General features: G+C 48.1%; 2 protein-coding genes across 5 annotated transcripts in view; one reads left to right on the top strand and one right to left on the bottom strand.

Annotated features, from left to right (window-relative positions):
- Positions 1 to 4,788: 4,788 nt before the first annotated feature.
- On the bottom strand, positions 4,789 to 5,502 carry RGS9BP (regulator of G protein signaling 9 binding protein; the record flags this gene model as incomplete). Its single annotated transcript, XM_080827796.1, has 1 exon — positions 4,789 to 5,502. One exon carries the CDS (start codon positions 5,500 to 5,502, stop codon positions 4,789 to 4,791), a length of 714 nt encoding a protein of 237 aa, XP_080683922.1.
- Positions 5,503 to 6,546: 1,044 nt separating this feature from the next.
- ANKRD27 (ankyrin repeat domain 27) overlaps positions 6,547 to 14,838 on the top strand; it is a 49,041-nt gene continuing 40,749 nt past the window's right edge. For all 4 annotated transcript variants that reach the window (XR_013968368.1, XM_080829664.1, XM_080829663.1 and 1 more), the window contains exon 1: positions 6,547 to 6,687. The gene's annotated coding sequence lies outside the window, so the exon portion shown is untranslated. The remainder of the gene's footprint in view (positions 6,688 to 14,838) is intronic.

Here is a 14,838-nt window from a genome sequence, read left to right as displayed (position 1 = left end):
GAGATCTCTGACTGTCGGTCAACCCGATTCCATCCTGCATTACAAGACAAGTATAATCATACTGTACAGAAGCACGTGGGGATTTATAATCCTGGAGAATTTCTGAATATCTCTTTATGTAATGTAATCTGTGAAGGGTAACAATGTTGATCATGACCTTCACTTCAAATGGGCATAAAGAAGATTAAGGATATATATATTTTTAAATCACGAGTCAATAGCTGAATTATTTGAGGGTGTCTTTTCCAACCAAGTTATAAATGCTGCAGGTTACTTTTGATTTTTTTATTTAATAAACAATTTCAGGTAGATGAACACTTGACATGAAGCCTTTAATTCCACTTTGGATCTGATGCCATGTACGAAACCACCCACGCTGTGCTCATGATTCCTGATAGCAGGCAGCCAATGTGGTCATGGTTCTGAGGGCTCCAGGTTACTCACAGAACAGGATTTTCCCAGCCTCCACGATAAATGAGAGTTTCACATCTATAATTTCCCAGAATTAGTTTAGGTAGCCCGATTGCCAGGTAAAACCAACTGTTTAATCAATAGTAGGCTTTCTTGGACTCAGACTTATAATCTGAATTTAAATTCCTAATCTAATTTAAGTACTATAAATAAGTAGCATTTATACAAATTTGCTTTTAAGTCCATCCACTCATTCTGATATGGACTAATGTCACAGTAAGCTCAGTTCATTCTGATTTTTTAAAATTTATATGGAATCTTAGATAATAACCATCAAACTATAACATTTCATTTTGATACGTATCCAAACCAACAATAGCCACCAAAAAATCCCAAAGAAACGGAATAATCCTTTCTTGTTTAACTGTATTCTACTAAATGTTTTAAACTCTGGAAGGGACCTTTGAGTCCATTGGTCAGGGCTCCCTCCCTATTTCACCATGGAGGGAACCCAGGCACAGGAAGGTCAATGTCTTCTCTGAGGTACTTGGAGAGAGAGGCAGAGCCCCTGTCCATCACAGCTGATCTGGCCTTGAGGGAGGAGGCACTCCCCAAAGGAAGACAGAGGCGAGTCTTACATTCTTTACTTCTCAGGCTAACACACAGACTCTCAACGCAGGGCTCACACCCTTAACAAGCAAACATTCATTACAGAAGGGAGAGCTATCTCTGAAATGCAACTGAGTAGCTAAAAATGTACCAATGTGCAGGTAGAAACAGACCATTCAGCATCACCAGGATCCTCAGGCAAACCAAAACACTCTTTAACCAAAACTACTTGTCATTTGACATCATACATCTCTTATGTAGCTTACTGTAAACCTTAAGTAAACCATGCAGGTTATGCTCTAATTTTCCTTATCAAGAATCTTTCCCTTGCAGCTTTTAAAAGCATTAAGTCCTTCGAGCACACAAAAAATGAATTTGCCAGGCTTTTTTTTCTCTCTCCTACAAGCATCAGTATTTCATTTTTTCCCCCATTACTAGCAATAGTTCAAAGTTTCTGTAAGTGCCTTGACGTTCCAATTGCTTGTCTTCTCCAAATCAGATAAAATAGTACTATTTTCCCAAAAGGGAAGTCAGGGATATTTTCTCTTTACAGGCATTTATCATAGCATTTAATTTCAGATATAAAGATCTATCCTTTAACTTGTATCTTTAATATGGGAAACTAGATTTTTTTTTTTGGCCATAGACTCTAACGTTGACCTCATCATATATATCCTATATTAAATATCTTGAAAAATTTCCCTGTACTTGTATCATGGATAAAATCATACCGAATGTTTTTAGAAAATTAATGACTTTGATATCAAACACCTAAATGGAATCAGGCTTCTATCAGAAAGCAATGTCTTGAATTATATAGCTAGGAATGAGAGCAGACAGATATAGTGACAACAGCCTGTTGCTCAAGTAGAAGCTGATTCTTCTTGTATCTCATAGCGAAAGTTCTAGTAGGCAATGTTAGAACTCCGAATAATACCAAATAGTCCTAATGCTTAAAACTTTCAAACACAGAGTTGTTTAGGTTAACAGGTCCACAGGATAAATATGTTCGTTGCAATTCAGCTTTTGTGTGTGTGTGTGTGCAACATTTTTTTAAAAAGATTTTATTTGTTTGCCCGAGAGAGAGAGAGATATAACAAGTAGGCAGAGCAGCAGGCAGAGAGAGAGAGAGAGAGGAAAGCAGGCTCCCCCTTGAGCCTCCCCGATGTGGGTCTCAAGCCCAGGACCCCAGGATCACGACCTGAGCCGAAGGCAGACGTTTAACCAACTGAGCCACCCAGGCGCCCCTGTGTGCACGTGCAACATTTTACCCCTAATTTCAGTGACCAGAGGACTCGGAATTAGGTACACATCTGATTGCACATACAATTAAATACCCAAGCATCTGCCAAGTGGGTGGAAAGGGTGACAACAAAGACATTTGTCCCAACTGCTCTCTGTGGATTATACATCTCATGGGCTTTTTTCAATAGATTCTGCTGAACGATTTTTTGTTGTCGTTATGAACCAAAACAACTTGATAAGAACAGAAGACTCACTGTATTAGAAACAAGAGAATATAATTAGGGCGTGGTGTTAAAGGATAGTTTCCAACATTGGGTCACAAAATGCCCAGCCTCCTCTCTTCTGGGAGAACTGAGATTTGGGGAAGGGAATGGAGATTCTGTATTGCGTTGTGTATGGGAGGGGAATGAGAGTATGAGGGGAGTTAGGAAATTTTTGTGTCATCTCTGAAGTTACCCTGAGCAGGCAGGTGCAAAAGAATTTGAAGTGGTCCCTATTCAGATGAGGCAGAAGGTGTTTATTAGTTAAGGTCATAAAACTTTTAATCTGCTTAAGCCCTTGTGGGTGTTTTAAAACCATTATCACAGACACACACGGAGATCCCATATTTCCATCCCGAGGTATTGTAATCTGTGTGCTGAGGAGGAGGGGAAGTGAGCTGGGCTAGAAGGGTGGATCTCAGGACTGGGCACCATGGCTGCACCCCTCCTATTTGCCCTCCAAGCTCCCTTTGTGAAACTGTCATTTCCCTCCTCCTGGTCCTCTTTCCCACTTTTAGGGTAAAAATGAAAAAAAAAAAAAAAACACCCTTGTCGTTTTCAGCCAAAGTCTCTGGGTTTTATTCCAAATTACCCCCCCCTTTTTTTGAGATTTATTATTCATGAGAGACAGAGAGAGAGAGAGAGGGAGAAGAAGGAGGCTCCCCACTGAGCAGAGAGCCCGCCCAATGGGGGACTCGATCCCAGGAACCCGGGATCATGACCTGAGCTGAAGGCAGGCACCCAACCATCTGAGCCACCTAGGTGCCCCCAAATTACCTTTTGACAGGTAAATGTGTTTTCTCAGCATTATTTCCTCAGCTACGTTCTCTTTGAAAAACAGGTGGCCGGTGGTGGCACTGCTCAGCCTGGGACCCAGGGGTTTCCACCTTCTTTATTCACTGAGCAACAGAAGCAGGGGTCACCCAACCTCTTTTATGTACACCGTGGTTCCACTAGTTTATGCTATGACCTCCTGCCTTCAAGAAGGTCTATTTTCATAATAGATGTATATTTACTAACTTAAGGGTGTAAGTAAAGACCACTGTGTTTGATTCATTGGCACGTATGACTTCGTGGCCAAATGTCCTCTATAAGAAACCGGCTTTGATAGGGCAACATATGGTTATATGGTTTTTCTTCCTCAATGATTCTTGTTTCTAAAATGCTGCTGAAATTTCCAAGTGGAAATTGTTGCCTTCTAACCCAGTTCCAGGGCTAATCCGGTCCCACGGCATGCAGCAGTGAGGTTTACCCTCTCAGGGGTCAGTGTGAGGGTCAGGGAGCTGTGTGGCTTTCTCCAAAGCCAGCTCTCCTACTGGCCAGCAGGCAAATTCCAAGGGATAGAAAGGATTAACGGCTCCAAAGAGGATTCTGCAGCCCTCCCCCCAAGGAGGATCTAAAACTCTGGTCTAGTTCTGGAACAAACATAAGCCCCTGCAAAGGAGAAAGTGCCTGTTTGAATAGCATATGTCCTTCCCAAAGCTTGTGCGCCTTCCAGGCTGACCGGGAAGAGCCCCTTGCAACAGGCAAGTGGGGGCAGTTTCAATGTCTGGTTTCCTAAGTAGGGTCAGCACTTGTGGGGAAGGTCACTGAACCCCAAACCCAAACGTCTTCTAGCTGCTTTTGTTAACTAATTGATGAACTCTGCCAAAAAGCTCAATTGTGTGCCATAGAGAAAGCACTTTGCACGCACTTCGCTTTGCACGCTATCCTAAGCTTAGGCCCCAAAGGATTAAGGTAATATAACCTGCTTACATCTTCCTAGTTTTGTCCAGGAAACCAAATCACCACCCACACAGCAAAACAACCCCCCCGCCCGACTTCATTTCACCTCACCCCCCTTTCAAACTGCCCCACGCAGAGAGTGGGAATCGCTGCTAGGGGTGGGGGCACCAAACTCAGACTCCGCGTAAACACGCCCCAGCAGCACACGTGGTCACCCATTAACTCGGAGGAATCTGGGGTCACCGTGGGACGGTTTTCTATTAATAGGGGATAAAGCTGCTGCATACATTAGCAGTAATGCCCTGGATGCCCGCGCAAAATTAACTCCTCCCGGGCCAGCAAGAGGAAACCATGTTCTGCCTAAGCAGATGTGTGCTTGAAACATGCATGTGCGCGCGCACACACACACGGGGTTTTAGAACCCCTTTCCTTAAACGTGCCAAATCCCACTCCCATCCCCAGTCCAGGCGATTGCCGTCGTTCCCGAGGGATGTCTCCCGGGAGGGAGCGGTAGTGGCAGGAAAAAGTCGTGTGTCGGTCAGCTCAGCTTCGCCACGCAGACTGCCAGGGCCACAGCCGCCAGCAGCACGGCGCTGAAAACGGTGGCGGCCAGGGCCTTGTTCGGGTCGCAGGGCCCCGTGCGCTCCTGGACGGACACGGCGCCCATCGAGGAGACGCGTACGCTGGCGCTGGACAGAAGCTCGGCGCCCGCCGTTTGCCGGGCCTGCACCGTCCAGCGGGGCACGTTGACCTTCATCTCCATTTCTTGGATCATCTCGCTCACCTGAAGGATCTCGCGCTCCAGCTCGCGCAGGTCGTCCACGTCGAAGTTGCCCTCCGCCTCGTGCCGCAAGCTGCGGACGCTCAGGGCGCGCGCGGCTACGCCGGCCGAGCCGCCTGCCACGCCTGTGCGCACCAGCGGCCGCCGCGGCGCGTGCAGCGGGAACGCGGTGCCCAGGGCCAGTGCGCGCCGCATGTCGGCTTCCAGCAGGTCCAGGCAGCCGGAGAAGGCCACCCAGAGGCGCTCGAAGTCGGCGCGCTCCTCGGCGCCCAGGCCCCGGTCGCGCAGCGCGGCCGTCAGCTGGGCGCGGGCGGCCACCGCCAGCTCCTGCGCCTTCTGGCGCGTCTTCTGCAGTTCCTCACGCAGGTTCTGCGAGTCCGCCGAGCCGCCGACGGTCAGCACCAGGTGGTGGTAGCATGCGGTCGCCTTGTTGAGAGCGTCCAGCAGTGCCTTGCACTCCTCCCTCGCCATGGCTGTGCGCTCTGGCGCAGCCCTGCCGCCCGCGCCCCTCTCGGTTCCACGCCCTCAGCGCAGCCGGACGCTGCCAGCCCAGACGGCGGCTCCCGGCCGAGCGGCCTGCACGCTCCTCATGGCCCGAGACTGGCTCGGCGCTGCCGATGTTGTCGACGAAGCCTCTGGAGACCCGCGACGTGCGCCTCTGCGGACCGGACGCAGAGAGACGGCCCAGTTAGCTATCTCCCATCCCCTCATCCATCCTCCCCTGATTTGCTCGGAGTCACACGCCTAGTCTCTGCACCGCCCTCGCCTCCAAGGAGGCTCTCTGCGAAGCCCGGGTTGCGGTCCCCATCCTTCTCCGGTGCCGTCGCCAGGGCTAGCCGGCCGCCGAGCAGTGCGCTCCGCCTTAGCCGCTGCCAAGGGCTGCGGGGTCGGGTTTCCTAGGATCCGCCCACCCCCTCCCGTCCTCCGAGGGCGCTTCCATCCCTTAGACCGTGGATGGGCGGGGCCCCACGCGGGGAGGTCACGTGTAGGTTCCCCCATCTCCCCCTTCTCCTCTCCCCGTTACAGTTCGGGAATACTAGGGCTCGGCAGTTCCAACACTCCGGTATCGTAAAGACTGGGAAACTGAGGCCCAGGTTAAAAAAGGGGGGGGGGGTAGGTCACGCGATGTCCATGCAAGTGAGGGAATTCGAACTCAGGGACCCTAACTCCCAGACTCTGCCAGCGACGGAGTGGTGTGCCTCGTAGGACTGGGCACCTCCGTCCTCCAAAGCTAGCAGTAACGGGCAGTTCGCAGGGCGGGACGACTCCCGGATCTCGCCATCGTGATCCAACCCACTTTCCAGGGACCAAGCTTGGACCCCACCTCTAGTGTCAGATCACCTTCGGCCCCGCCCCCTCCCGTTCCGGGCACGCGCAGTCGGCGACTCAGGGCTGAGTAGGAAGCGCTGTGCGCCGCCTGAACCCCTCCCCGGCTGGGCGGACTCAATGATTGCTCTGCGCACACGTCATTCTGGATAAGGACGGCCGCTCATTGGGCTGACCAGGTGCGGCTCCGCCCAACGGCGGAGTAAAGAGGTGGGCGGTAGAGCAGAACCGCTGTGCTGGGGTGGTGGGCACCGAGGTCCGAGTCCGGGGCACGGGAGGCGTCTCCGCGGCTCCGAAGAGGACAGGGAGTGAAATTATGTAGCCTTTTAAGTAAGTGTCCTTCCTCCTGTCTCATCCCGCGCCTCCCTTCTCTCGGGACGGCTGCGCCTTGGGGCCTAGAGGCCGGGCGGGGCCCGGGAGCTGGAAGGGGGAGGGGCTCTTTCCTCTCCGCGGCCAGCGCCCCGCGGCGCCCCCGGCTGGGCTGGCTGCCCCTGGGCGGCACCCTTAGACCCTAGCTCCTCGCTGGCTGGCTCACCCCGCCCGCGCTTTGCGGGTCCCGTCGGCCGCCGGGCTCTCTCTGCCCCTGGAGTGCGAGGTGGCAAAGAATGTGCCCTCTGACCCCCGCAACTACAGGACGGGCCAGAGGATGCGGGGTCCTGGGAGCTCGGACTTGGGGGCAGTGGGCGGGGCAGTCGTTCAAGAGCTGAGTGACCTCGATGGTTTGCGGACCGCCTGGCGGGGCCGCTGGAGGGGGAGGATGTGGGTGGGGGTCCGGAGCCTCAGTCCTTGTGGTCCCTGGGGGTGGTGAAGGCGCAGGGGAGGAGGAGGGAATCCCTGCCCGCCGGCCTCTTGAGGGGCCGGTCTCCTGCTGGGTAAAAATTACTCTAGGAAAACTTAAGCACCAAGAGATATTCCGGACTCTGGGTCTATTCAGTTCTTTTCGTTGAACATAGACTACCCAAGGTGGGTGAGCTAGGCATGGACCCTGGAGATGTTAGGGACTTGGGCAGTAGCAGCCCGTGCTGGGCCACGGAGCAAATGACGCGTGTTCATTGAGGATTTAGGACATTCAGGGAAGGAGGGGCTGGTGAGATTGGAGGGTCTACTAGTTTGCATGCGAGCTGGGGGTTTCCAGGTTTATGGGTTTCATGGGCAGAGACTCTTATTTTGATTAGCTCACTTTCCCACCAGCCCCAGAGAAGAGCAGGGGGTCTTAGTGGGGTATTGGCCTTTGAGTTCACCTTCCCTGGCATGGTATTGAGGCGGTTCAGAAGATCCAGAGCGCTGGGCCCCAGGGCTGCATCTCACTTTGTGCTCTGTCCTTTAATCTATAGATTTGGGGCCATTTGTGGCCGGGGCTTGGATGTTCCAGGCCTTGGCCATTCTCCGTGGGGGAAAGTCTTCACCACCCACTGACCAGATGGGGGCCTTAACAGGGACAGAGTAGTTTTCAAGACAAAATGGATATAGAAGGAGGGAGAACCCATTGCTTTGGGGAGCTTTAAGGACAGCAGAGGGATATGGAAGGCCAGAGTGAGAGGCCCTTAATTCCAGGAAGAGAAACTGAGAGTTCATCTAGTAGGGAGTGGAGGGGAAGTCCTGGAAGAATATAGTAGCCCACCCTTTAGTCCATGGGGAATGTGTTCCAAGACCCCCAGTGGATGCTGGAATCCTCAGGTAGTACCAAACCCTATACTCCTTTTTTTTACCCCCTATACCTGCGTACCTGTGATGTTTAATATCTGAAGTAGGCGGAGTAAGAGATAAACAAAAATAACAAAATAGAACCATTATTAACAATAGAGTGAGATAAAAGTTAAATAAATGTGGTCTCTCTCTCAAAATATCTTATTGTGCTGTACTCACTTTTCTTGTGATGATGTGAGATGATTCAGTGCCTCGGTGATGAGACGAAGTGAGGTGACCGATATAGGTATTGTCATATAATGTTAGCTGCTATTGACTTCCTGACTCTGTGTCAGAAGGAGGGTTCCAGACCCCAGTTGACCATAGAGAAATGAAACTATAAAGCAAAACTGAGCATAAGGGGGACTGCTGCCCCACAGTAGACCTTAGTGTTGGAAAGATCGCTTTGTCGTCTTTCCTGTGGACCAGTCCCAGTAAGATCAGGAGGGCAGAGGCCTCTGAAGGAGAAGCGCAGGATGAGAACAGGAACAGATACTTGTGTCTAGCCTCCGTGGCAGAAGAGCAGCTGAGGTTCTGATGTTGAGCAGATCCCGTGGGTGAGCTCTCTTCTGGCTTGCTACCGGGAATCACCCTGCTAGGCAGCTTCACTGGGAGAGCCAACAGTGCTGTCTGCATAGGGCCTGGGGTCAAGGTCTTGGTTGTGTCTTCTTGTGGCTCTTGGACTGTGTTGGCCTCACGAGGGCAACTACTGGGTCTTTGTTATTCACACGTCTATGCACTGTTAGTGTTTCTGTGGGGCCCTTCCTTTGTTTATGAATTGCCAGGATTAGGTTGATGTCCCGTGGGTAACTTGATTCTTTCCTAGAGGAGCAGAGGAATGTGACCACGTGAAGATAGATCTAGAAAGGATTCAGACCCAAATCCAGGGGTGGTTGTGCTCCTCCAAACTCTTCCTGCTCCCTTAGCGGTCACACCCCTCTTCCAGCTCGGAGGCCTTCCCTCCCTGTGTGACTCTCCACATTCCAGCTGTCACTGTGTTTAGCCAGCTCTGAGTATCATTTGTTTCTGGCTTTTTGCCGGTGCCAGCATGGCTGCCTAGGGCTGGCCCTTCACCCTCCCCTGGATTTCCAGCTTCTCTGAGAGATGACACCTCCCTGGGAGCTTGAGCTTCCTGACACCCCACTATCATGTTGTTCAGTGGACGAACAGTTAAACAGCATGCCTACAGTGAGCCACGTGGCCAGGCACAGACTGGACGCTTTGAAGAAAAGCTTTTGAGAAAAATATGGATCGGGTCCATAGACAGTACAGGCCAGGAGGACATAAGTGACTATAATATCATATATTACATCATCCAGTTGCTTCTGTTTGCTATGAAACATAGATAATGCCTTTTTCTTTTGCATCACAAATTAAACTCTTGGGAGATTAATGCTCATCTTTCGGATGCAGCGTGCATCTTTTTGGATGCAGCAGTAAGTCTCGTGTGGGTCTTTGGTGAGCGCCCTCACCAAAGGGTGGAAGCAGCCACAGCAGTGAGATTTCAGCTGGGAGTTTTATCTCGAGAAGGCACAGACATTCCTGTGCTGGATTCTGCTGAGCCAGGCTGCACGCTGTCACCAGATGGGGACACCTGACCACCCAGCCTCATCTGGGCTGGTGGGACTGTTGTAGACCACAAAACCACAAGTGTGTACACCACCCTCTTGAAATGTCCGGTACTAGTTTGAGACCTTGCCCAGCTCTCCTGTTCGTAGGAGTTAAGCTCAGATAACTCATGTTCAGGGTATTTGTTATCTCAGATTAATTTTGCTGGATTTGCTGTAAATCATCCTATCATTTTAGCTTAGGCAGGGGTAGAATTTTTTTTTTAAGGATTTTTATAAGAGGATTCACTCCTCTTTCCCATTTAATAAGGAACAAGTCAGTTTACTTTGCATGTTATTTTAAAATATAAAACGAGTTCTTACAAGTAAAACTTGTGAGGGCGTTAACCTGTGTTAAGTATTTACCCCCATATAAGAATTTCATTCTAGCATTGAGCACCCCCGATTGTATTGCATTCTTATATGTTTTAACCACCGGAACAAAAAGGTTGAGAAGAGCATTGGACAGCGCTCTTTGAATCCTTACTCCTGGACGGAGGGTTCAGTCATTGGCAACCAGGAGGAATGAAGTCCAAGAGAAAACAGATGACTTGGGGCTGAAACCCAGCGGGCTCTATCCCATTCACAAGCAACACTTGCTTCAAGTCTTGTGTGTTTCATGCATTTGAACTTAATGTTTCGATGTGGCATTCGGGGGCCTCCCCTCACCCTGCTGTCCCTCTCTGACCAGACTATTCGCATTTCTGTTACTCCCCTGGATTCATCTCATCAATTAAAAAATTTTTTTTTATTCTCGGGTTTTCTATTCCTGCCTTCTCTGCTCCCCATCTTACCTTCCTTTCCTGCTGCTCCCTTCCCCAGTCCTCAGCTATGTCAGCACTGCTCTGGGTTGGTTTTACCTTATGGATGCACATTCCTTGCCTCCCAGCTAGGTTGTTCCTTCCTGCATGAGAGCCTGTCCTTGTCACCTCCGTCTTGGGTATAGAGTTGTTGGAGCTCTGCCGGCATCTTGTCTGAGGAGCAGAACGAGGGTCCCTTCCCAGCTTCATTCTGACTATATGCCTCCTGTCTCTCCTGTGATCTCTGTCCAAGGTGTCTTTAGTTTTGCAGTCTGTCATATAGAACCGATTGTGTCAGAAACCAGAAACAATTTTGTTTTCTTGGGACTATGTCCCCAGCAAAATCACATTATCCGCTTGTTCTGGTTAGGGCCTCATAGAAGGATTATTTGGGCTCTAGTAATAATTGAATTCAACAAGTCAAATACCTGAATTGTTGCAGAGCTGTCTCTGGGGTCCAGGGAGAGACTATATGTAGCCTTTTTCATGCTAGGCTCTTCCCCTAAGAGGATTTGCAGGGAGCTCAGGGGCCTCCTTCAGGCAGTCCCCAGGAGGGCCTGCGGCAGAGACAGTTCTGCCTGGACCAGACCCAGGGAATTCAATGTAGGGCCCATGGGGCTATCTGTCATGGTGACTTTTCCTTTGGGGAAAATGAAATATGGAATCTGGGCATCTGTGGCTTATGAAATAACCCTTAATCCAGGCATAGTTATTTTACACAGCGGGTGTAGTGGTTAGAGAGGCAGATGTTAGAATAAATTCTGACATCTGTGTAACAACCTCAAGTGGGCCAGCTGAGCCTCAGTTTCTTCATCTGCAAAATACGAGGCTCATGATATCTATAGTTACTGTGAGCACTGGTTGTAGTTGGTTGCCTCCAGTTATCATGAACATTAAGGTGGGATGAGGGTGAATAAAAGTTATCACAGTACTGAACCAAAGATGCTCTCAAATAGTGGCTGTTTTTATCATTAGCCATAACAGAATTCATAATGTACTTACTTATATGTGTTGTACTGCCATTTTCCCAAGAAGGCATGTTGGACTATTGTTACATAATAAGAAAGTAATTCAGTTTTTTATTCATATTTCATTTATCTGATTGTGCCAAGGATAAGTTTACTTGAGGCTCTTTAGTAGTTGCTAATTTTCTCTTTGAAAAATTTTTATTTATTTATTTGAGAGAGAGAGCGTGAGCATGTGCACGCGAGTGAGCACGCAGGAGTGGGGGGAAGGAACAGGGGAAGAGGAAGAAAGAAACTCAAACAGACTCTGCAGATCTCACGACACTGAGATCAGGACCTGAGAGCAGGACCTGAGCTGAAGCCAAGAGGCAGACGCTTAACTGACTGTAGCACCGAGGTGCCCCATCAAATTTTCCCTTTTTTAAGAAGAGGTCTCAGGCTCAAGCTCAGAATGTTTGGCAGTCAATAGTATCTAGCAGAGTTTTACATAACATCAGTTGTTTCTGTAATTTTTTTTAAAAATTTTATTTATTTATTTGACAGACAGAGATCACAAGTAAGCAGAGAGGCAGGCAGAGAGAGAGGAGGAAGCAGGCTCCCTGCTGAGCAGAGAGCCCGATGCAGGGCTTGATCCCAGGACTTTAGGATCATGACCTGAGCCAAAGGCAGAGGCTTTAACCCACTGAGCCACCTAGGCACCCCTGTTTCTGTAATTTTTTAAAAAAGATTTTGTTTTTATTTGACAGTGTGAGAGAAAGAGAGAGCACAAGTCGGGGATGAGAGGGGAGTAGCAGACTCCCCTCTGAGCAGGGAGCCTGACACAAAGCTTGCTCACACAGCCCCAAGATCATGACCTGAGCCCAAATCAAGAGTCTGACGCTCAACCATCTGAGCCTTCCAGGCACCCTGGAGTATACTGTTTTCATATTTAAAGTTGTAATAAGGGTTCTTCTAAAAATAAATCTTGAAAGAGAGTAGGTGTTTAAAGGACTATGTCAAACACTTAACAGTAGAGCCATTGTGTGCAGTTATTGGAGGTTATAGCATAGGTGCTGTGCCTGGAAGAGAGAGATATTGGCAAACGGGGGCTGATAGACAGCCTGTGAGCTACTTACCAAGCCGTGTGCCCTGGCACAGGGCTGTTGTACCTACTGGGAAGACGGGTGCCTTTTTCTAATTCTCATCAAAACCCCATGTGGGCCAGCAGTAGGTGGTGGTCTGTCGGTATGCAGTATGACAAAAATACTGAAGGCAACATGTAAATGGGAGTCCTGCAAGACAGGTGTTTGTATTCTCCATTTCACCCCTTGAGATGGAGGCTCAGACGCTTTTTCTGTGCCCATTTTTCATATTCGTCTCTGATAGCTTGGTGAAACTACACTCATGGTTGGTAAATGGAGCAGACTGGGGCAGTGAAAGCCCCATTCACAACAGGAGAGAATCTATACAGAATACACAAATAATGTTTAATAAAAGTTATGTATAATCTATTTGATTTAACCAGAGGACATTGAAGAAGATATATGTGGAAAGTCATACCATGCCCATGGATGATGAGATTAATTATTATAAAGATGTTGACTTCCAGTCCATAAATTTAGTGCATTTTTAAAAAAGACTTTATTTATTTATTTGACAGAGAGAGAGAGAGAGACAGTGAGAGAGGGAACACAAGCAGGGGCAGAGGGAGAAGGAGAAGCAGACTCCCCTCTGAGCCGGGAGCCTGAGGTGGGACTTGATTCCAGGATCCTGGGATCATGACCTGAGCTGAAGGTAGACACTTAATGACTGAGCTTCCTAGGTGCCCCAGTTTAGTTCATTTCTAATAAAATCCCGAAAGGATTTTTCATGGAATTGAGGAACTGATTTTAATTTATGTGATATTGCAAAAAATTAGGAATAACCAGACAATTTTGGAGAACGAGGAGGGATGCCTTTCTCTATGAGATACCAAAGCTTATTATGAAGCTGTAGTCATGTAAACTAATGTGGTCTAGTTCTGCTCTGTCCAGTATAATAGCCACTAGCCATATGTGGCTTGTAAGCCCTTGAGTGTGGCTAGTATGAATTGGAAAGTGAATGTAAAGTACACACCAAATCTTGAAGATTTAGTAGGAGTAAAAAAGAATGTAAAATATGGGGGCACCTGGGTGGCTTAGTGTGTTAAACCTCTGCCTTCGGCTGAGATCAGGATCTCAGAGTCCTGGGTTCGAGCCCCACATTGGGCTCTCTGCTCAGGGGAGCCTGCTTCCCCCTCTCTCTCTCTGCCTGCCTCTCTGCCTACTTGTGATCTCTCTCTCTGTCAAATAAATAAATAAAATCTTAAAAAACAAAGAATGTAAAATATGCCATTAATAATTTTAAAATATAGATCACATGTTAGCAATATAATGTTTTGGATATATTAGGATAAATATACTGTTAAAATTAATTTCTGTTTGCTTTCTCATGTGGCTACTAGAAAATTTTAAATTACATATGTGATTATGCATGGTGTATATGAAATTACATTTCTCATATATTCGTTGGATGGCACAAGACTAGACTATTGAAATAGAGGAGAGTTCAGAAACAGGCCACACATATGGAAACTTGGGAGTATAGCAAAGATAGCATTATTGGCCAGTGTCCCATTCAGAAAATGGGACAATGGGAAAATTAGCTTATGCCATGGACTGAATTTTTGTGCCTCCCCATTCATATGTTGAATTCCTGATCCTTAGTGTGATGGTATTTACCAGATCAGAGAGGGCACAGGGGGATTCTAGTCTGTTTTTTTTTTTTTAAGATTTTATTTATTTATTTTAGAGAGAGCATGAGCAGGGGAGGAGCTGGGGGAAAGGGAGGCAGTCTCCAACAGACTCTGCACCGATCACAGAGCCCTGTGTGAGGCTCGATCCCATGACCCTGAGATCATGACCTGAGATGAAACCAACTGTCAGACACTTAACCAACTGAGCCACCCACACCCCTCCAGTCTGTTCCAATATACTTTATTTATTAAAAGAAAATCTGAGGCAAACATGGCAAAATGCTGAGATTGGGTAGTTCTGGGTGGTGGGTTTGCATTATTCCTCTGTATTTCTGTGTATGCTTGACATACTTCGTTAAAATATATGCATATCTTTAAAATATAATTCTGGTCATGTAGGATGTTCTAAAAATGGCCATTTTTTACTTTTTGCAATGATTTTGAGTTTGACAAGTTTTTTTTTTTTTTTTTTTTTTTTTTTTAGATTTTACTTATTTGAGAGAGAGTATGTGTGTCAGTGCAGGGAAGGGCAGATGGAGAGGGAGAAGCAGGCTCCCCGCTGAGCAAGGAGCCCCATGCAGGGATCATGACGCTCGTGAACAAGCTTTCTGAACATGATTTTTGCAGTTGACCAGTAAAAAAGTCATCTTGGAATTGGTGGGTTATCTTTG

Source organism: Martes martes (genome assembly GCF_963455335.1).
Source record: "Martes martes genome assembly, chromosome: 17".
Taxonomy (NCBI): domain Eukaryota; kingdom Metazoa; phylum Chordata; class Mammalia; order Carnivora; family Mustelidae; genus Martes; species Martes martes.
Note: the sequence above shows the minus strand (reverse complement) of the source record. Positions and strands in the feature narration are given on the sequence as shown.